General features: G+C 56.3%; 9 protein-coding genes across 9 annotated transcripts; 2 read left to right on the top strand and 7 right to left on the bottom strand.

The window, feature by feature from the left end:
• Positions 1–999: 999 nt before the first annotated feature.
• Positions 1,000–2,232, top strand: V2A60_009305 (uncharacterized protein; the record flags this gene model as incomplete). The annotated part of the gene is made up of 2 exons (XM_083260572.1): positions 1,000–1,520; positions 1,701–2,232. 2 exons carry the CDS (start codon positions 1,000–1,002, stop codon positions 2,230–2,232), a joined length of 1,053 nt encoding a protein of 350 aa, XP_083116698.1.
• Positions 2,233–2,455: 223 nt separating this feature from the next.
• V2A60_009304 (uncharacterized protein) lies at positions 2,456–3,367 on the bottom strand (the record flags this gene model as incomplete). The annotated part of the gene is made up of 1 exon (XM_083260571.1): positions 2,456–3,367. The coding sequence occupies one exon, from the start codon at positions 3,365–3,367 to the stop codon at positions 2,456–2,458; it is 912 nt and encodes a 303-aa protein (XP_083116697.1).
• Positions 3,368–4,395: 1,028 nt separating this feature from the next.
• Positions 4,396–6,306, top strand: V2A60_009303 (uncharacterized protein; the record flags this gene model as incomplete). The annotated part of the gene is made up of 4 exons (XM_083260570.1): positions 4,396–4,744; positions 4,831–4,870; positions 4,925–5,131; positions 5,271–6,306. The coding sequence occupies 4 exons, from the start codon at positions 4,396–4,398 to the stop codon at positions 6,304–6,306; spliced, it is 1,632 nt and encodes a 543-aa protein (XP_083116696.1).
• Positions 6,307–6,394: 88 nt separating this feature from the next.
• On the bottom strand, positions 6,395–8,071 carry V2A60_009302 (major facilitator superfamily domain-containing protein; the record flags this gene model as incomplete). The annotated part of the gene is made up of 1 exon (XM_083260569.1): positions 6,395–8,071. The coding sequence occupies one exon, from the start codon at positions 8,069–8,071 to the stop codon at positions 6,395–6,397; it is 1,677 nt and encodes a 558-aa protein (XP_083116695.1).
• Positions 8,072–8,459: 388 nt separating this feature from the next.
• V2A60_009301 (uncharacterized protein) lies at positions 8,460–9,122 on the bottom strand (the record flags this gene model as incomplete). The annotated part of the gene is made up of 3 exons (XM_083260568.1): positions 8,460–8,586; positions 8,645–8,898; positions 8,982–9,122. 3 exons carry the CDS (start codon positions 9,120–9,122, stop codon positions 8,460–8,462), a joined length of 522 nt encoding a protein of 173 aa, XP_083116694.1.
• A 1,687-nt stretch (positions 9,123–10,809) lies between these two features.
• V2A60_009300 (uncharacterized protein) lies at positions 10,810–13,431 on the bottom strand (the record flags this gene model as incomplete). The annotated part of the gene is made up of 1 exon (XM_083260567.1): positions 10,810–13,431. The coding sequence occupies one exon, from the start codon at positions 13,429–13,431 to the stop codon at positions 10,810–10,812; it is 2,622 nt and encodes an 873-aa protein (XP_083116693.1).
• A 2,185-nt stretch (positions 13,432–15,616) lies between these two features.
• V2A60_009299 (putative oxidoreductase) lies at positions 15,617–16,894 on the bottom strand (the record flags this gene model as incomplete). Its single annotated transcript, XM_083260566.1, has 1 exon — positions 15,617–16,894. The coding sequence occupies one exon, from the start codon at positions 16,892–16,894 to the stop codon at positions 15,617–15,619; it is 1,278 nt and encodes a 425-aa protein (XP_083116692.1).
• Positions 16,895–17,477: 583 nt separating this feature from the next.
• V2A60_009298 (ClpP/crotonase-like domain-containing protein) lies at positions 17,478–18,320 on the bottom strand (the record flags this gene model as incomplete). Its single annotated transcript, XM_083260565.1, has 1 exon — positions 17,478–18,320. One exon carries the CDS (start codon positions 18,318–18,320, stop codon positions 17,478–17,480), a length of 843 nt encoding a protein of 280 aa, XP_083116691.1.
• A 927-nt stretch (positions 18,321–19,247) lies between these two features.
• V2A60_009297 (uncharacterized protein) lies at positions 19,248–19,838 on the bottom strand (the record flags this gene model as incomplete). The annotated part of the gene is made up of 1 exon (XM_083260564.1): positions 19,248–19,838. One exon carries the CDS (start codon positions 19,836–19,838, stop codon positions 19,248–19,250), a length of 591 nt encoding a protein of 196 aa, XP_083116690.1.
• Positions 19,839–21,654: the final 1,816 nt, after the last annotated feature.

Raw genomic sequence — 21,654 nt, 5'->3', positions numbered from 1 at the left:
CCAAGTCTCCCACCAGCCTCTGAGCTGCGCCTCCGCAATGTAGCGACGATATCGAGCACATGAACATGGATGATGCGTTGAACGAGGCACCCCGGCAATACGCATCACAGCCACCCCGCCTTGTCCAAGCCACGAAACCAAGCCCTTCTTCCCCTTGTAGACTCGACCATGAAAGGGGAATATACTGTCAATGGTCGTGACCAGCTCATGCCAAGTCGGCACCCGGCTAGCTCTCCCAGCACCGGCAAGCAAAAACCACTTTGACTTGGCAGCCATGCTAAAAACAGCTCTCTTAAGAAAAGCCCAAGTAATAATTACTGGCACAGTTTCTCTTGATCTACACGCCTGCCCACTCACTCACCCACCCACATACACACACTCATATCGACCTCTCTACACGCAAAACATCCGTTCAACATCCTGTAAACCGCTCGTCGACACATTGATATTTGTATTCTGTTCGCGGACCCCATTCCGCGACGGTCCTGGCCCCGCTGGGAATGGCAAACTGGATAAACTGAGCTGCAGCATGCTCGCATTGCCACCCAATCCAGCATGGCGCCGCGGGTCGGGCACTTCCCCCACGCCCTTGGATGCCTTCAAAGGGTTCAGCTTCGCCGGCGCGGCCCATGCCTATGCCCAAGGACCCTGCAAATCCGATCAGGCTGATGCTGCGTTTTTTGTCGAATCAATGTCCCGAAGCGGTATTTCGACTATGTAAAAAGCGAGCGGCGCTACCCAGACGCTCAATTTGCCCAACAAGGCACCTCGCAGCGGAACCGGCTCGCGCGGCAGCTATCCTGCAGACGGACATGAGAATTTCTTTCAAGTGATTGCCACTATAAATATGTAAATGCTGCTATTTCCACACCATGTTTGAGTTGCTGCTCGCGTCCGCCTTTTCGTCCTCTCTCTCTTCCAGCCAGACTGACTGACTGACTGACTGACTGACTGACTGACTGACCAACCGACTGACCAACCGACATCCCGTTGCCACCCATGCTCGCCTCCCTCTACGCCATCCTTGTCGCCGTCGCCGGCCCAGTCGCCGCCGACGTGACGCTCACCAAGGACGGCTGCGTCGACGCCTCGGGCTTCGAGTCGTGCCAGGCCGCCGCCAGCAAGAAGACGAGCGCGTGCATCGCCCAGGCGAAGAAGGACGGCAGCCAAAAGGAGCTGCTCGCCTGCGGCTGCCAGGACTCGGTCGACAACTTCAACTGCTACGCCGCCCACTGCTGGAACCAGGTCTGGGGCTGCCAGTACCAGGAGTACATGGTCCAGTACTTTCGCGGGTGCCCCATCGCCAGGCAGCCCGTGCCCTACTTCCCGGCGCCGGCGCCCGGCGGCGGCCAGCAGGCGGCCGCCTGCTCCTGCAACCTGGGCAGGATCTTCTTCGCCTACAACGGCGCCATCCAGCAGGCGGCGCAGTGCGTCCACAACCAGAACTCGGGCGACGCCGGCGCCAACCTGCAGGTCATGCAGGGCTGCAACTGCTGCCAGGTCAGCGGAGCGTTTTCCAGGTATGTTCTCATTCAGGGCAGCGTGCTTGGCATGGCCCCAGAACGAAGAAGAAGAAGAAGAAGAAGAAGAAGAAGAAGAAGAAGAAGAAGAAGAAGAAGAAGAAGAAGAATGCAAGACGAAAAAACAAATAGTCAGGCAAAACCGAAACCAGCCCACCGACTCACACACTTTTTCCGTAGCTTCTTTGACATCTGCCCCAATACCGATCCCAAGCTGCTCGGCCTGAACAACCTCGGCCAGCTGCAGTCCGCCGCCAACACCCAGTTCGCCAACTGCGGCAAGTACCTCAACACGTACGACTGCGTCAAGGACCTCGGCTTCAACCTCGACGGCGTCAGCACGTACCTCAAGCCCGACGACCCGCTCACCACCGGCACCGCCACCATCAGCAACAACCCCGGCACCGTCACCGCGCCGGCCTCGGGTCGCGTCTTTACCTACACCAACGGCGGCGACGGCACCGTGTACACGATTACCGCGGCGGGCAAGTTTAGCGACTCGGGAAGCGGATCGGGTTCCGGCTCCGGCTCCGGCTCCGGCTCCGACTCTGGTTCAGGTTCAGGTTCGGGATCGGGATCGGGTTCTGAGAGCGCCTCTGGCGGCACCAACCCGAGTCAGACAAGCAAGCCAAAAAGCGCCGCTGCCATTACTTTTGCGAATGCCAATCTCGTCGTCTTGGCCGTGGTCATGGGCGTCGCTACTCTCCTGTAACAAACTTGGGAAGAGGATGTGTAGTTTTCCTTGCCAGTTTTGCTTTCCATTTTTTTTTGACGTTTCCAGACGAGATACCATATAAATAGAAGAGCGAACGTGTTTCTGAGCCCCAAAGCCACTAAAGGAAAAAGAAGAAAGAGAGAAGAAAAGTAAAAGAGGAGAAACGCCCGAGTAGAGATGTATTGACACGCCCGCACCGCTAGTTTTACCTCGCCTCATTTCACCTTCGAACAACGCCCCCCAGACCTTTCATCACCAGCCACCCTGCGAGCAGGCTATGGAACCACCTCCCGAGCCCGCTCTCCAGCATCGTCGGCTTCTCATCCCTCTTCCGCCACAGCCACGTCTCATTGACGAAGCGCACGGCCACGGCCGTCGTCGTCGTCGTTGGTGGCGGCGTGGCCGATACCGGCGGGCCTTCAACCTCTCCCTCCTCCTCCTCCTCCACCGCCGACAGGATCAGGCCGCGCACCGCCGGTCCTTTGTAGGAGCGCGGCACGTCGATGCTCAGCTCAATCACCTCTGCGCTGCTGCTGCTGCCGCCTTTGCTGCTGCTGCTGTTGCTGCTTTGCCTGTACTGGTAGCTCGTCACCTTGTACACGCCGTCGACCACGTCGCCGTCGGCAAAGGCCAGCCCGTCAATGTGCGCCGCGCCGAAGCTCGCCCTGCGCTCCGGCTCCGCGAGCAGGCCCCGGATGAGGAACGCCTGCGGCGTCCAGCCGAAAGCCTTGTACGTGGTGCGCAGGTACGTCGTCAGCAGCGGCGACGGCGACGAACCCGCCGTGGTCTGCTTGTCGTGGTCGTCGCCGCCGCCGCGGAGCTTGTGCACGAGCATCGCGGCGGGAATGGGACGCGAGACGACCCGCTCGTAGCTCACGACCCATTCCTCCGGGTTCGCCATGACCTCGTCGGGCAAGCTCCGGGGCGTACGCGGCGGCACGGAAGAAGCTGAAGCCTGGTCGGCGGGCGGCGGGGGGAGCTGCCCGGAGGAGCACGTCGTGCGGCGTCGCACGGCCCAGTTCAGGTACGCGACGTACACGGCGGGCAGCACGACGGTGGTGGTGGTGGCGGCCGCGACGACGGCGACGGCGACCCGGTGCCGTCCGAGGTCATGGATGGAAAAGCTGAACATTGGCGACACGAAAGAGTACAGAAGGCAAGTGTGTTTATTTGTTCTCTGGAAAGATGCATGCAGAATTGCGAGATTTGTGTTTCTCGTGAGGGATACGAGCCAAGCGAACGGAGCTGAAACTCACATCCGTCGCTTGTTGTGCCTGGTTATCCAGGTCTCTTTGAAAATCTCACACTGTGCGCTGATACTGTACGTATCACGGCACCTACGCCATTGAGGACAAAGATTTGGGTCAAACTTGATATATTCGCGTGTTGGCCGACGCTGACTTGTTTCATACATGTACGATTGGAATCTGTTGCGGCCAGCCCTACAACTATTCTAATTAGCCTTGCGTAAGCCTTGCGTAACTGGTGGCCGCCGCGGGGGGGGCCGGTTGTGGTGAGGGCGAGAAACGGTGATGCACAATGACACCGAGTATTCAATCATGCCCTACGTAATGGCAGATGAGACATCTTGCTTCGGAAATGACAAAAATGAAGGCTAGTTTCCTGCTTTGGAACGACGCCGGGGTAATTTTTGCGCGTACACGTACGTGTACAAGCAGCCAGCTACACACAGAGGAAGCCGGACGGCTCAGGTACCCGCTAACTAACTAGGTGTAGTAGTTACAGGGGAGGTTTCTCTCGATCTCGTCAGATCCACGGCAGCCGATTCGTGCAATGGGGATGCGGGAAATGTAAAAAGAACCAGAGGTATAACGACGACAGGCATCTTCGCGTCCCCATGGCTTCCCAGCCCTATCAAAACGCCCCCCGCCGGGCACTGGAGGGGAGTGGCCCGCCGCATTACGCAGCCCTGTGGACTTATACACGAGGCTCGCTGACCTGACGACGCGTCACCTTGAATCCTCGAGCATTCAAGGGTCAAGCTGGGGACATGATGTAGTTTGCGTGCCTGTCCAGTTTCGGATGATGGTGCAGTGAGAAAAATGTTGATTTAATAGCAATGTTGCCATCCCAAGCTGCCGCAGCAAGGGTCAACGAGGACTGTCGATGCACCACTTTGACACAGACAAACGGCACGCGATGCAAGAGACAACACCATTGCTGCTCGGCGACGAGACCCAGCGCCAGCACCAGCGACCTCCCATTACAGGCTCCTTCTTTCAGGCTGGGGGCACGCGGTCCATTTGCCTCCTCATCGCCCTCTTTTCGTTCATGCTGGCCGTGGCCGGCGCCGTCAGCGAGGTGCCGACCACGCGGCTCGTCGAGGATCACATCTGCCGCAGCTACTACGACGAGCAGCAGAAGCAACAGCAGCAGCGCATCAATGCACCGCCGACAGAGATTGACGAGACCATGTGCAAGGTAGACGAGGTGCAGTCGCGACTGGTCTTTCTGAACGGGTGGATCTCCATGATCCAGGGCACGCTGGGTATGCTTCACACCCAGGCGCGCGCGCGCCGCCGAGACGAACGCGCAACAAAAACAAACAAACAATGCTGATGAAAGCGATTGCAGAGCTGCTTGTCGCCTTCCCTTATGGAATATACGCAGATCGGTTTGTGATCAGATTGGGCTCAAGCGAAAAGGTTTCAAGGCTGACAATAAACAGCAATGGTCGCAAACCTGTCCTCCGACTGTCTCTCGTCGGCGTCATCCTCCAGGCCGTCTACGGATGGGCCGTTCTCGCCATGGGACAGACAATGTCCATCAACCTTTTGCTCGCGTCGCCGCTTTTTGTGCTGGTCGGTGGCGGAAGCACTGTGCTGGTTTCGACCATGTACTCCATCATCTCCGACGTGGCCGACGAGGCTAATCGGTACGCCCCCTCCCCCGTTTCCTTCCCGATAGAGATGTACCCAGTGCTTTTTTACTTTCTTTCTTCTTTTTTTTTTCTTTTTCTTTCTTCATTTTCACTTGTTGTTTTCTCGTCTCTGGTACTAAGCCATCTCAAACAGCGTCAACGCATTCCTATCACTGCTTGTCGGCAGCACCACGGGCGATTTGGTGGGACTGCTGCTGGCGTCGTATCTCATGGTTTCGTCCCCGTGGCTCCCGATTGGCCTGAGCCTCGTCGTCATGGCGCTCGGCGCGGGCACGCTCGTCCTTGTCCCGGAGACCTTGCCGCCGGTGAAGCGCGGCGGGCCCGGCTCCGACACGTACGACGACGACGAGTCGCCCTGGTCGGCCGTCCGGTCCCACGCCGCCGAGGTCGGGACCCAGCTCGCCACGGCGGCGCGGATGCTGCGGCAGCCGTCGCTCTGCCTCGTGCTCTTCGCCCTCCTCTGCCCCGCGCCCGTCGGCATGGCCACGTCGACCATGTTCGTCCAGTACGTCAGCAAGCGCTTCGGCTGGTCCATGGCGTCGGTGGGTTACCTGCTGTCCGTCAAGACCGTCGTCAACATCTTTGTCATCGTCGTCGCCATCCCCGGCCTGTCGCGGCTGCTCATGTCCGGCGCCGTGGTCCGGTCCCTGTCCGTCCGCGACAAGGACAGGGTCCTGGCGCAGGCGTCGGCCTTTGCCCTGGTCGTGGGCTTCGCCCTGCTGTCGTGCCCCAGCATCGGCGCCGTCGTTGCCGGGCTCATCGTCAAGACCTTGGGCGCCGGCCTCTCCTCCCTGTGCCGGTCGCTGGCCACGGCGCACACCACGACGGAGAACACCGCCAAGCTGCAGACGGTCATCGGCATCATCACCACGGTGGGCATGCTCGTCGCCGCGCCCCTGCTTGCCTTTTTGTTCTCGCTCGGCATGAAGCTCGGCGGCCTGATGCTTGGCCTGCCGTACGCTGTCATGGCATTCTACCTTGCGATTACTGCTTTTGCGCTATGCTTTGTGCAAACCACTGAAGCGGATGTAGAGGTATTACCAGAGGCGTTCAGTTTGGACGAAGTCGTGCTGTGCGATAATGCTTCCATCCGGAGCTTCCAATCTCACAATACCATGTCCTCGGGCATTTTGCTGCGTCGCTCTCGTGCAAGCAGCCATTCAACTTGACATTGATCCGTAATTAGTGAGAAGAGAAGTAGTGAAGGGGTGTCAAAAGGCAATATAATTGTTAGAAAACACGTTGTACATGTATAATTTAGTCCTTCTTTGTTTTTACCGACTTCCATTCTACAAGAAGGGTACCAACCAACGTCATACAAGCAAAAGCCACTGCAAGATACCACGCTGCGGAAAGACTCTTCTCAAAGCCACCGAGAGCTTCATCGAGACTCTCCGGGGGGATGATCTGAAAGATTTCTAACAAGCCTCTTTCTGCCATCTCCGTCTGGTTGAAGCCAATGTTCAAACGAGCGAGGCTGGATGACAGCTTGTTTGAAAAGAGCACCTGCGCAACCGTGACAGCCACCGCTGGGCCAAGCGACTGGGCAAATAGTATCACCGACAAGCCTAATGGAATATCCTCCTCGGCGAGGGTCGTTTGCACGGCGTTTTGCGGCCCCGAGAAACCGATGCCATATGCCAGCCCGAACATGAAGCTGTACGCAATCAGCTGCACAAATTTGGTGCCACCGCTAAAGGTGGTTGTCAGTCCCAGAGAGACAGGGCCCAGGATGGACGCAAAGAGCATGAATGGGGCGTAATAGCCAAAGGCGCTTGTGCCCGCGCCGTGGATCAGGGACCCCACGACGGCGCCGACAATGATGGGCAGCATCATGTAGCCGCTTTTGGCGGGGGAGTAGTGCCGGACGACTTGGTAGTACGTTGGCAGGTAGTAGTCTAGAATGCTATCCGCACTGTTCATGCAGAGGATGAAAATCATGCCCGCAATGACTGTGCGGTGCTTCATTATGTGAGGGGGCAGCGTAGCGGAGCGGCCGCGGCGTGCTTGGTTGTAGATGAATGCGCCCAAGAGTACGCCAAACGTGACGAGCGTTCCAACGACGCGCCCGTCACTCCATGGGTACTTGGTGCCGGCCCACGACAGAGCCAGGAAGAGACTGGTCAGCGACGGCAGGAAGATCAGGTTGCTGAGCAGGTCCAGCCGCGCGAGCTTCTCCCGGACGCTCAGCCGCGCAACGGCCTCGGGCTTCGGGGCGTCCGGGAGGCAGAACCAGGTGCAGGCGAGCGTGGCGACGCCGATGGGCGCCGTCACGTAGAAGCACCAGCGCCAGCCGAGGACGGACTGCGTCAGCGCGCCGCCCAGCAGGGGCGCGGCGCACGCGGCGGCGCCCTCGACGCCGCCCATGACGCCGAGGACGAGCGGCCGGCGGCGCAGCGGCAGCGACTGCGCGAGGACGGCGAAGCAGCCGGCGAGCAGGCCCGACGAGCCCAGGCCGGCGACGGCGCGGCCGAGGACCAGGGCGCCCGACGTGGCCGCGGCGCCCGACAGCAGGGCGCCCGCGACGGCGACGGCGTTGGCGAGCACGAGGACGCGCCGGACGGAGAAGAGCGCGTACGCGCGGCCAAAGACGAACTGGAAGGCGCAGACGCTCAGGCGGAACGCCGCCGCGTACCAGCCCGCGTCCCGCACCGTGTGGAAGTGGTTCGTGATGCTGGGCAGCGCGGTCGGGAGCACGTTCATGTCGACGCAGGCGAGCACCAGGATCGCGGCGACGGTGACGAGGATGAGCCAGAGCCTGGCGCCGGTGGGATATTCGGGCGGAGCTGCGGCGGCCGGGGTGCCTGGGGAGGAGGTGCCCTGGTCGACGGCTGCCAGTTCGTAGGCTTGACGAATCTGCGACGGGCCGTCATCTTGTACTGGAACTGGAGAGATGGTCGTTGAGCCACCCGAAACATCTTGCACGGCTGCCATTGTAGGTGATGTGAGAGTTGTAAGTAGTGGAGAAGAACGGATGCGGGGAAGATCAAGGAAAGGGGTCTGATCTTGGCTCGGCGACTTATACGGCTGGATGTGTTTATGCTCAGCATTGGCACTCCGACATGACTTTATTCATTTTCGGAATTTCTAACAGAATCGAATACAATTAATTAAAGTTTTTCAATTTCAAAAAGAAGGTGGTTCGCCCCTCTTCCCTGCCTCATTATTTACATTACCTGCCAGACGGATCCTCCTGGCCAGGCTCTGTTTTTTTGCCCCCAATAACACCAAACAATCATGTTCGCACAGAGAGATCTCAATACAGCTTTCGCAGCTCGACATCTCACCTGCTGCAAGGGTATCCCAAAAATCGTGATACAAATTATGCCGGAGCTTCAAAAACGTGGACTGCGGCATCGGCATCGTGTTTCTCGCGTCTGTCGTTTTCCGCATGCTTGGCCTTGAGGCAGTTGACCATGGCGGCAGGTGCATGAATCATCTGAGCACCACTAGAAATAGAATCAGTCCATGTTTACGAGAAGTCAAGAGTGTTGCGAGGCGACGTACGCAGCGACGAGGCCGAGAAAGCCGCAAGCTACGCGGCGGCTAGAAACATCACCGTCCAGATACCCATCAGCGCCGCGGTGACCCTTGATGGAGAAGCCATAGTAGGTGCACAGAACGAGTAACGCGATGAGAATGAGCTCAAAGGGGAGCTTCATGACGGCCTTGCGCATGTTCGTCTCTGGATTTCTCTTGGTAACAACGCGAAAGGCCGAGTGCAGGAACATGACGCCGGAGAGTACAAGCGTGAGAGAGCCCTACAACACAACGTTAGTATTGCCATCATTTGAATAAAGTTTCAAAGGCTCATTGCATGGAATAGCCATATAGAAAGCCGCACAAATATATAAAGCATGGTAAAGGCCTTGGGCTGGTGGCTGGTGGCCCCCGTGATCACGGATGCGAAGATGAGCACCCAGACTGCTCCACGGTTCAGCGCGTCCATGGCAAGCTCCTTTCTGCTGATGCTATAGCTGGTCATGGTGTATACTGTAGAATGGTTTGTGAATTTGAGAAAAGTATTTTTGGTAAATTTGTCGGCCTTGTGAGCGTGATGGCTTTGTTGACACGCGAGGCGGCGATCAGCTAGAAGCTTTTGCGGGGGAGGAGCGGAGAGAGGCAAGGGGAAAAGGCAAGATCGGTCTGGCGGGTCACATTTTGTTATATTGTGTTGCTTGCGCAAAAAACAAACCGCGGCCGAAGAAATGTACAAACCCCTTCCCCCTCAAGAAAAAACATGTGGCAGTCTGCACTAAACAAGGAGACCAAGCCTGGATGGCGCGGGCTGGCTGCATCGACGTCGAGCTAGTACTCTACTGTCGCCACGCGGAGGCCTGATGAACAGGTCATCTGCTTTTCAATAGTGTACGCCACTCTTACACACCTTTCCTGTGCGTACAAGTACTCATCAACTTTCAAGTGTTTTTGGCAGGGCAGCGGTGTCAGACCCTGTCATTACAAGTCCGCGTTATAGCCAGACCACGTCTGAGTCGCTCCGCCGATATATCGCTGCTGCACCGCAGCAAGTGACGCACTAATAAATATCCGGTGATTTGAAAGCGTGAAACATGAGGAGGTAGCACTATCTCGTCTATGTCTATGATTCCTTCAAAACATTGTACTGGTAACCCAGGTTGCACAATCTGAGACCGGGGGGACTTGGCAATGACAAGCTTGTAAGTGGAAACTAAGAAGTAGGTTAGGGGAGGAAACTCTGGGGAAAGGGCCGGACCCCACGCCGGGGTGCGAAAGCTCAGACGGCTTTGCCACTAAAAGGATTGTTAGCTCCTCCATTATTTTCGCTCTGCTGTCAGTCGCGCACTCGGGTCGCTCCTCCGGGGCAAGTTGCAAGCCACGGAGGACGGAGGCTAGCCAGATCAAGCTGGAGGCGCCGTGGGCGGAAATTAGTTAACCTGCAATTGCGGGTTCTACAGTGTGGGTTGGGTTGGGTTGGGTCTCTTGGACTGTTGCCTATTCCGACTGAGGATTTGCTCCTCCGCGGCTTGGCCGCCGCGATGCCAATTCGTACAGCACCATTCCGTGACGCCACGCGTAGCTTTCTGGCTGCTACAAGGCTTGGTCTGGCTGGCACGGCGGTGCGGGCCAAGGAACTAGATGAGTTGCCTCGGATTTGCATGTGCTCAGCCCGTTAATAAGCCTCGCTGGGCTCTCGGTGCGCAAATCTTTTGAATGTACAAACCTCTCCAGCCACAGAGCGACGCGCCCACCTAGGGCCTCGCTTCAGACTACCCATCTGCAACTCTCGCCGAGTCTCTCGAGGCTGGCCTCCTTCACCGCGACCCATACCGAAAGCCGTGGTGGTGGTAATCGCCACGCCCCCTGCCAGTGTCTTCTGGCCGGGAATTAACAATTCATGGTGAGGTGTAGATAGAAGGATGAGAAAGTTTCTGCTTATCTGTTCCAAATATACTGTGAGACGATGGCAGATCTGTCATGGGACTGGTATGTTGTCGACCTCGGAAACAGGCTTTGGTCAACGGCCCTCTGCTCTTGGCTAGAGGACGCCATAGTCGAACAAACGACAAGGAAGCCTCTTCTAAGAGAGCAATACCATGTCTAGACATTTCATTCTCGATTAGGTAGAGTCTTTAATTCATTCATTCCATTTTGTTACGCCAGCAGCTGCTTGCAATACCGATCGTGCTTCATCATTCGCTAATCGTCCACTGCTCCTGCCAGGCTAGGGTGGCAGCCAGGAACGCCAAGCTGTTCATGTCAGGGTCGCTCTTGGCCTCTTCAATCAATGATTTGTAGTCCTCTATAGATCCAAATTTGAACATTGCCATCTTCTCCCCGCCCGAGACAAACTCGATCTCGGCATGAATAGCGGCCGACAACTTCTGCGCGGCATCCCACGCCGCATCGACGTCGCCCCTCGTGCACACGACGCGATAAAGCGCCGCCCACTTATCCTTGCTCAGCTTTGAGGCGAACACAACATCTGTGAATACATTACCACTAGCCCGTGTGCCTTGCCGGGTTGTCTGCGCCAAGGCAGTGGCGGTTTCTGTGGAGAGGAACACGGCTCCGGATGGCCTGAGGCCCTGCGTGCCCTGCGTACCGTTTGTCAGTGCAGCATACAGCTGGCTGTTTTCTAGTGCCTGTTGAATGGCAACTTGAGCAGGTTGCAAAAGCTCATCTGGGGCGGGAGAGCCGACAAGTACACAAACGTCACCGGCCGGTGGCTCGAGCTCTCTGCTTGATACGAAGAAGGACGCATCATCTAGGATCCAACGTCCACCTCTCACGAAACGAAGCTGTTGCGCTGTCAAAGCAACCAACTCGAGCGGCGACGCGCCCCAAGGGCCTGGCGCCAGGAGCTTGCCGCCTTGCCGCCCAAATGGGCCAGAGTCATCACCAGTAGAGGGCACGGAAATAATTCGTAGCGCATTCCTTGAGCTTTCCGATAGTCCGGAGGCTTCAAAGAAGGCATTGGCCTGGATTATCCCGGATAGTACCGCATCTGTCATGCCCTGATTTTCCTCACGACTGTGGAGCAAAACACAAGGAAACTTCAATTCGGAGCCTGGCAAAGAAGAGTCGTAGATGCCTGTTTGCAGCGGAAAACAATTTCCCCGTAAAGTTTCGAGCAGACGTCTTGCAGTTGCTGCCTGAGTAGCTGGAACCGATACTTCAAGTACATCCCACAGAGGCATCGCGGTGCGAGACTTGAGCAACGACTCTTGAACTGCTAGAATACCAGCCGTTGTGTCCTGCTCTCCACTACGAGCAAACCAGTCGTCTATCTTATGTTCAGAAATCGTGCCACTCAGAGTTGCCAAGACGCTATTGAGTTTGTCGAGGCCGATCAAGAAGAGCGGAATGACTTCGTGCACTGTGTCTCGGCCCAATGCGCATGCAGCGTCGGCAACGAAGTTGGCAGCCTCGCCGAGCAGGACCCGTTTCCGCAGAGCATCAAAACCTGCAGGCTCAACCTTTCTGACCCAGCTCATAAAGTCGACATTTGACGAGAGTACGTCAAAGAAGCCTGCATCCGCCTGCCTCATCGTCTCCGATCCAGAGTGATGGTCGAAACTAATCTTAAAGTCGGTGCCTTGGCCCTGCAACTTCAGAAAGCCGTGCCGTATCTCTGAAAAAGCCGACAGGGAGAATTTGAGTTTAGAAAGCTCGTATGCGTAGTCGCCTGGCTCAAAGTCTCGCGTCTTTGCAAAGTCGCTGAGCAGGTGCACGCCGCGCGGGTCAATCAGTGCCACGGGACGCTTCGCCGAGGGCCCGACGCAGCACAAGATGTTGTGTAGATTCAGGTCACCGTGGATCTCCCCGATGAGGGTCGGAGAAATGGTTTCGATTGCGGGGTGACTTCGTAGCTGTTCCATTACTGCGTGAAACCCCATAAGCGTCCGGCCATTGAGAACGATTTCGCTGCTGTCGACGATGGCGCCTAGCTCGGGCACGGCGGCTCGCGCAATGGCCACGCGCCTGTCGATTCTGTCAAAGTGCGCTTTTTCGATAAAGTCCTTGGGGGCTTCCGTTGCGGTTTTTGGCCAGACTCTTTGGGCCATTTCACCCAGGAGCTCACTTGTGGTGTCCAACAAGAGGCGACCGCCCATGCCTGCCATGGCCAGCTGCGCCAGAGTTTGGCTGGCCAGGTAGGGAAAGTCGATGGAGAACGTCTCATCATTGGCTGTGAATCGTAAAGGCTTGACAAAGATGTCTGTGTCTTGTACTGCGATACTCGTTTCCAGGAACCGATTTTGACGCTCCAGCCAGGGTCGTCCATTTTCGTCGATGCCATCATGGGAGCAGGTCTTGTGCACCTCCAATGTACCGTCTGCCTGCACAATGAGAGAAACGTTGGCGGACGATCCGCTTTCATCAAGATGCACCGAGGTGTTTTGCTGCGAGTCATCGGGCTGCCGTGTAGAGAGGAGGAGGCCGCGTGCCCCAACGACGGCTCTCACGGTGACTCCGTCCACAATCACATCTCCAGTACGCCAGTCGTCTTTCGATGCAATGCTGTCATTGATGCTGTCCACAGAAACACCCTTTTCTGTCACGACGCTCCCCGGAACAAGAGCAGTCCATGACGAGGCCCCGGTAGACTTGCTCACAACCGGAATGACGAGGTGGCCGCGAAACTTGTCCGCAATGCCATCGATATCCGAATATCCACTGCTTACAGCCGGGGAATCAGCATGGCTCTTCGGCGTGCCATTTCGGCCGCCATCTGACTTTGCTCCTGAGGCCAGTTGCTGCAGCTTTCTCACGACGGGCGCATTTGCGGGCCTCGACTCCGAGTCTACCGCCATGATGATGGAAGCGGCTGAAGGATGGCCATCTCCGCGTGATGCTAGCGTGGAACATGGGCCGTTATTATATATGTCCTCCGACAACCTGATCTGCCCTGAGCGTTTGCCCCGTTCGCAATTCCAGGGTTTGCTTTCAACGATCCAGGTCATACACCGCTAAGTCTCAAAGTGGGCTGTCGCTATTCTCTCAGGGGTCTGGACCGCCCAAGTGCGGGGGCTGTGACAATCTGTCACCATTCGCAACCCGTCCAATGTCGCGCAATGGTCGGGTTAGGACCGTTTATAGTCGGTGCAACACCAGTTCCCTGAGATACATGGATATGGACTCTGAAGTTGATTTATCAATCAGAAAAAAAAAGCAACCTCCAACGTTGCCTCGTCCATCTGCAACATCTCTCTAGTTTAAGAAGCGGCGTCTTTTCCCCCAAGTTCTCACTTGGCAAGAGTGGAGAGAGCTGTAGAGCAAGCAAGAGTTGTTGAACAGCCACATTCCCAAGCAAGGGTCTGGTAGCGTCGGATGAACGTGGCCATGATGGAGATGCCCAAATTCCGTCGTACCACTTGACGGACACGGCTTCGACATATATGCGCGAGCTATGAAGGGACCAACACTTGGAGATGTCATTCGCGGAATTTTCTCGCACACAAGTGTCTCAGCTATTATGGGATTATACGATGCCAGGGTCTCAAGGTAGAGATAGCCGGCGTGCAACATACTCATTGGCGGCAGCGTTGAAGGGTCACAGTATGTGGATGCCATGCAGGCTAGCGGCGGCTTGGTGGCTGACTACTCTGGGTATAATAAAAACGATGATGGTGTAGTGAATACGGACCCCTAATAGGATGGTAGTTACGAGTTGCGTCGCACTCAAATATGGCCAGCTTTAAATGAAAGCGAGAAGTTGCTTCCCCAGTCACGTTCGACCGGCTCTCTGGCATTAAAAAGATGTATCTAACCCGAAAGTGCAAGATATGAAAATATTGTACTCACAGCCCGGGCGGTATTTTGTCATTTGTGGAGGCTTCAACTAGCTCAGTTGGATCGACGGATTAACATGTTCATCTGCAGTAATAGTACAAGCTAGTATCGTCGTCACGCTGCTAGCCCTGTGCTTTTAATCATCTAAACCTGCCTTGGATATTTAAATCTCCTACTGCATACATCTTGAAATTTGTACCCATGGTTGGCTAGGTGTCAATCACCTCGAGTTGAGTGTCGCAGTATAGTAGAGCGACAACGCTGTCAGCAGTATGTTCCAAGGAGCCAGCGCGGCCATTGCCTCAAACTTCAAATTTGTTGGGTATCCAGGAATACCTGAGCCATATCGGGATGAATGACAACTGGCACCTGACCATTGAAGCTCGTCAGGTTCTCAAGGTCAGGGTTAGGGTAGTGATTTATGCTGCAAGTCGGAGTATATCTGTCGCTGTATACGGCACCGATAAATTCTCACATACATTTCATACTGTTTCCCAACGTCTTGGTAACAGCTGACCATGTATGCGATAGTGTATGCCTCACCTTTTACAGTACTGCGCAACAGCAAAGTGTAGTCGATCGTTTGCCGGTGATAGTTGTCCACTCTTGAGCAACTTAGTTTTGTCGCTCACATTGCCCGACCACTGGTACAGTGCGCTCAACGCGTTGATGACATAAAACACGCAAGGCACCTGCTGGCTGGCCCTGCACGACTTACGTCGCCCATAGGGAGGGGGGGGGGGGGGCATGAGGCTCGTTTCGTGGCCGAGCCCAGGTACAGGCGAAAGTAGTCAAAGATCTTGCTCTCCGTGGCGCTTACTGCGAACGGCACCGAGATCACGGCCACGAGGGCTGGCACTCTGCGCCGTCTCTTAGACTTTTTACGCTCGATATCGTCATGCGAGGGCGGCGGCGGCGGCGGCAGTTGTGACTCGTAGCCGGGACATGTGCGCTTGAAGACGGTGCACTGCTGGCACATCGGTCGCTGCTCGTCACACTTGATGCGGCGTTCTCGGCAGTGCCCTCCCTTCTTATATCATCGAGTTCAGCTTCTAGGCAGAAACATGGAATATACAAACGTCAGCTCACCAATGTACGGAAAAAGAGGCTGGTAAAGCATTCAAGTATTGTTTTTTCCTTTACACAAACTCCGTTTATGCTAATAGCAGCGATGCTCGTCTAGTCATACAGTCGTGATACAGCCTCTCATCTGACCCGTCTTCTGGCCTTGCCACTCTTTTTCCCATTTTCCTGTTCCTTTTCTTTTTGCTGCTGCTTTCCCTTCTTAACAGCAGCCATGAGGCTCTCAATTTCTTTGACCTGCTCCTGTTCCTTCTTCTTCTCTTGATTCTTGACCTCGGCGGCCTTTTCTTGCGCCCGCTGCTTGGCATGCATCTTCTCCATCTTTTCAATGAGCGCATCGCTCTCCTCCCATAGCTTCTTCGATACCTCCTCATCCCTGATCTCGGCCCTTGCGAAATCCACTTCATAGCACTCCTTGATCAGTCGGCCGCCCGTCTTTCTCGTCAGGTCCGACTCCATGGCGGCGTAGAGGATCGACTGCGCGCCGCCATTGGCAGACTTGAACAGAAGCCAAGGGAAAAAGTAGCCGAGCATGTAGAGGACCAGCCCCGTGATGGATCCCCGCGTCAGCCATCGTAGCGTGCCGGGCGTGCGGCACAGGCCGGGGTCGGCGAAGACGACGCGCGCCGTCATGGGCATCTCGTCCGGGCGCTTGTACGCGTCGAGGTGCTTCTGGTACGCCAGCCCAAACACGTTGAGGGCCAGCTTGCTGCGCCCGTACGCCCGCGACGGGGTCCAGTTCTCCGCCTTCATCTCCTCGCGGAGCGACGGCGCGCCAATGTACGACGAGCAGGTGGCCATGATGACGCGGACCTCGCGGTCAAACGGCTGGGCGCGGATGGCGGGGCTGAGGATGCCCAGCAGGTGGAAGTTGGCGAGGTAGTTGACCATCCACATCTCCTCGATGCCGCCGCCGTCGCCCACCTCTTGACGCCGGCCGCCGGGCGGCGTCATGGTGGACGCGCACAGGATGACCATGTCCAGTCGGCGCGGCGGCGCGTTGTCGATCCACGCCGTCGCAAACTTGCGGATGCTGTGGAGGCTCGCGAGGTCGACGTGCTCGGCGTAGATGAGCTGGTTCGAGGTGCGGTCGCGCAGCTCCTGGACGTAGTCGACGAGGAAGGGGTCCGACACGGGCGCGTGGGTGAGGAGGACGAGCTGCGCGCCGCGCCGCGCGAGCTCAAAAGCGACCTCGGCGCCGATCCCAGACGTCGCGCCCGTCATCATGACGACCTTGCCGTGCATGGGCTTGTTGGTCTCGTAGGTCGCGCCCGCGGTGTAACGCTTGATCAAGTAGAGCACGGTCAGCGCCGCGATCGTGATGCTGATGGGAACTGCCCAGTCGCGGAGCCATTGCGGCGGGCCGTGCTCGAAGAGGTAGAATATCGTGGGCACAGGCATCGTGGGCGTGTTTTGAGGTTGGTCGGGAGGATGCTAGGGGTCAAGCGAAGCAGGCAGCGGATTTTGGTGACGTTGTGCGTTGACCCACATGAGCTTGCGATGCAAGTTTCAGCAGAGCTACTGATAGAAATGAAATGCCCTACATCCATCTCCTATAAATCGTAACGGGTTTTCATTTGCTCAACTTTTCTCTTTTCAGTACCGAAGTTCTTCATGAAACTTGCCAATTCCCCGTCTTTATTTAGTGAATGCGTCATAGGCTAACGCCGCAGGCTTACATTTCTTCCACGTCCGCCCTCGTTTGACCGGGGAGATCCACGAGTATGCAAACGAATTGCAGCCGCTTTCCTGGCCTTTGTCATGTTTTTCGTATTGCACTCACTGTCAGTTCTAGACTTTTTCGAATAATCGGATCCTTGTGGTTCGAAATAAGCTGAATAGATCTTTTCGACAGATGTTGCTGAATTCGCGTAGGGCTTCATGCAGCTTACATGAGCAGCAGGAATGACTCTATTCATTTGATCATGACAAATTGAAGTCGGTTATTGCTCCCTTGCAACTGTATATCCCTTCATTGTCTACTCTACAGCTTGCTATCCTTCCAGACAGGTCGTCTCTTTTCCACAAAACTCTGGACACCCTCTTTCTGGTTCTCGCCAGCCTCCAGCAATTTGTAGATGCCCTCGTCAATCTCCTGCGTGCTCTTGACCGGGTCGAGCGGATCCCAACCTCCCAGCAGGCCGGCCCTCGTCACGATGACCGAGTCGGGCGAGTTGCCTGCCACCTCGGCGGCCCATTTGAGCGCCTCGTCGACGACGCGGGCGCCGTCGGGCACGATGTGATTGACCACGCCCCAGGCGCGCATCTCCTCGGCCGTGTACGTGCGCCCCAGGAGGGCCATCTCCGCCGCGCGCTGGCGGCCGACGATGCGCGTCAGGCGCGGCAGGGCGCCGGCCACGGCGACGACGCCAATCTTGACCTCGGGCAGGCCGAAGCGGGCCGCCGGCGCCGCCACGATCATGTCCGCGGCCAGCACCATCTCCATGCCGCCGCCGAGGCAGAGGCCGTTGACGGCGGCGACGACGGGCTTCTTGCCCCGGCGGTTGCTCAGGCCGCCGAAGCCGCTCGTCGCCCACGACGGGTCGCGCTCGCCGGCGCTCGCAATCGTCTGCCCCTGCGCCGTCTTGTCGTTCCACTCCTTGAGGTCGGCGCCCGCGCAAAAGGCCTTGCCCGCGCCGGTGAGGACGGCGCACCGCAGCGACGGCTCCGCGTCGTACCACGCCCAGAGCGCGGCGAGCTGCGGGTGCAGCGGCCGGGGCATGGCGTTGAAGGCCTTGGGACGGTTGAGTGTGACGAGGAGGACGTGGGGCTGGGGAAAGGTAATGTCCGTGTCCTGCACGGCTGGTGGTTGTGTCGTAAACGCCATTTTTCTCAGACTTTTTTGAGGACAAAATCGATTTCAGAGATACAGATGGGGCTGGCAAATTTGACAAGAGATTTGAAATTGTTTATAGAACGAAAAGTGTCGCGTGCCATCGATGGATGGCCGGTCCTATCGGTAACCGGGGGTAGCTCCGTCGTAGTCGCATATTAACTTGGCTCCAGTTAGTTAGATGGGCAAATGAACCTCATCCGCGGAGCAAAAATGATGACAAGGCTCAAACTCTACATTGCACCTTGATATGAGTTACACTTGGCTATATCATACAGAATAAGACATTTCCCTTTGCTGCTTTTAATCATCTTTACAGGACACTTTGCATCAGTCCTGGCTGGAGGTAATACTGAGAGACTTATAACGTGGGGCTGCCTCGGCTCATGGCGCCACACATCTTTGGATGATAGGCTCGGCAACCCGGTTCGGTATTTGCAGAAGAATCAGTAATGTTAAAAAGATGGGCACGATTCGGCGCAAGTTCCTAATCAGAACTTACACACTCGGGTCTGTGGCGGAGGTTTCGCCAGCTTATCAAAGTATATACAGATGCTGGCGGAGTTGTCCGGGCAACTGCTTATGCCCCATGGAAGGGTGATGGGATCAGTCCATGTGAGTGTCAATATCTATCTAGAAAAGATTGCGAGATTCATTTTCGACGCATTTACTAGTACAAAGCGGTTGGTTTAAAAGGAATGTTGTCGTGTGATAGCGTTGCCTGAAACACGCCTGCCCATCTATCCGAGTACCTAGCTTACAAGAACATAAGAGCATCGATCTAGATTTGAGTCAGAAGGCATTCATGGCTATAGGTCACGACCAAACACAGCGTGAATCTTTCTTTTCATTAGTGTGGTTGCAAAAGAAAGGTCTGCCATAGGGGACCAGGACACAGCTTAGCTAAGGAAGACTATTTCATCACTGCTCGATTGCACGGAGATACGCTGCAATGTCGGGGGAAAGCATGCCATCCGCAACAAGCTGGTCGGCAGACTCAATGATCCACGACTGGCAGTTCCTTTGTGTGACCTTTTTTCCCGCTGCACTCCCATCTCCTACGGTGTTTAGCGTCTTGCCCGGTGCGTTAACCTTGTGCAGGCTCTCCTCCCATGCGCCGACCGGCACCGCATCAAACGCGAGTACGCCGTGGTTGAGCACGGCGTGCTCGTCGACGTGCCTCCCTTCCAGCCACTGCAGCGGGGTTCGCGTGCTTGGGCTGTTGCCGGGCTCGCGGAGATTGAAGCCGCGTTTGGCCTCGAGGCGGAACCCGCTGGCCACGTCCCCTGTTGCATGAACGACGACGCCGATATCCGGGTGCTCGCGCGAGCCCACAAAGTAGGACCAGTGATCCTTGAAAGGGTGCCCGTTGGCGGTGATGAGTTCGAGAAGGAAGGCACCGGGAGGGCCGTCGAGGGGAACGGAGGGGGTCGGCGGCGGAGGGCGACCGTCAGCAGGTGGGACAATAAGGCCTGGCAATGGAGGCGGGGAAGGGATGTTGGGAGCAGACATGGAGGCTGTTGGCGGCGCGCGGAGGAGAGCGTTTACACGGAGTCCAGAGGTCAACGGACGCTGAGGACTGAAACAGTGTAGCTTGAAAGCTGCTTGCGTCTGCTGGTTGCAGCAGCAGAAGCATCATGAAAAAAAGTTGCTGCCTGCGTACCCCCAGCTTCTAGGGTAGGGAGGTCGCACCATCTGAGTTGGCCGTACAATAACCTCCCTCGAGCATCACTCCACGATTTTCGAACAGGAACAGCTTCTTGGTCGTGTAAAATTCTTTGTTTCCTCACAATATGTGAAACAGAATGTTCAAAGCGAATTTCTTGGCTTTCCAGCTGCATCTGTGATGCCGTGTCCATCGCCCGACCCCCCAAACGGCGGAGGCGGCTGTGACTCGCGACTTCGGCCTTCTGAATTCCGCATCACTAACAATTAGTTCTTTGCACAGGGTCAGATGGGCTGCAGAGTGGCGAGACGAAGCTTCTGCCAGGCAAACTCTCTCCTTTCGACCCGAATCATGCACACACATCAAGGCGTTCAGCCACAATGGCGCATTTCAGGATCACTCCCGTCGCCAGCCCACCTACCGTCGCTTGGCCAAAGTGTCGAATAGTAAAGGGGGGGCGGCGCTGCCACGCTATAAAGCTGAAAGAAGCAAACGATAGTCTGTCAAGTGCCTGCCTTAATAGTGCATTTTGGCTGAAAGACGACCGTCGGCCAAGGATTTCTATCTACATTGAGCTGATGGACGTTGATGCACTGTAAGCACGACGGCATGACATGAAGAACGCAGGGGCACATGTGTATGGGCAGCCATGGCCAACGTCGGATCTGCCCAACATGCTTGCTTCAAAATTGCTGCTGGTGCCAAGCACATGCAACTGCACCGTCAACGAATAGCAACGACGTGCATGGCTGAGGGATCGCCCGGCTAACGACTGTCACGGGGAGCCCATTGCATCCAAGTTGGGTGCCAACTGACGACGATGGATGGCTAGACCTTCGATAGAACATTCCACATAGTTGCGCGTTGAAAGGACCCCAGGCCAAGTCGCATGGCCCCCTGCATACGCACCACCCCAAACCCGACGGAGGGGACGAACGGTACGGATACACCTTTGCACTGAGACTTTACGCGAGCACAACAATGCGAGAATCTTTATGATTCTTTTAGCAATCGATTTTTTTGGTCTATTTTGGCTGAAAACGTACCACGCAGTTGAGCATTTGCAAGGAAATGACTGTCTTGCCCGAGCTCACCCGCAATACTCTCGTCACTGCTGCCAAACTATGCAACGTTCCCGGTCTCATGCATTCTATCGAAAGAGCTCATTAATAGCTTGCGCCACCGACCCTCCAAAATCATGCTGAGATGGGGCTCCGCGCGCCAAGATGTACACTGCCGGGCCCAAAAAAATCCTCCAGGTGGCTCTGGGCGCTAGCACGAATTCGCGCCCCGATCGGCGGGCTCTTGGTTCCAATTCCTGGTCGGGGGACGAGACGAGTGACGAGGTGGAGATGGACTGGTTCGCTTGTGCCGGGGCTTCGGATTTCTACCCAGTAATCTGTTCTCCCCTCGGACACTTTCCAAGGGTCTGGCTGCTTGAGAGGCATTGCAACCAACCTAGGCCCTGGCCCTTGGTAGGGAATGCCCTTGTACTGGTAAAGAAGCTTTGTAAGCGGAGAGAGACAGGCAGAGCAGACTCCAAAGTCTCACTCCATCCGATCTTCGTCCCACTTACAGAAGTTTACTGACGGGGACGACCAGTTGACAAGCAACAGCAACCATACGCACATGGCCTCGCTGGCAACTAGACTACCGAGTCAT

Source organism: Cordyceps javanica, chromosome 6 (genome assembly GCF_051103115.1).
Source record: "Cordyceps javanica chromosome 6, complete sequence".
Classification (NCBI taxonomy): domain Eukaryota; kingdom Fungi; phylum Ascomycota; class Sordariomycetes; order Hypocreales; family Cordycipitaceae; genus Cordyceps; species Cordyceps javanica.
This window is presented reverse-complemented; position numbering and strand designations above follow the sequence as displayed.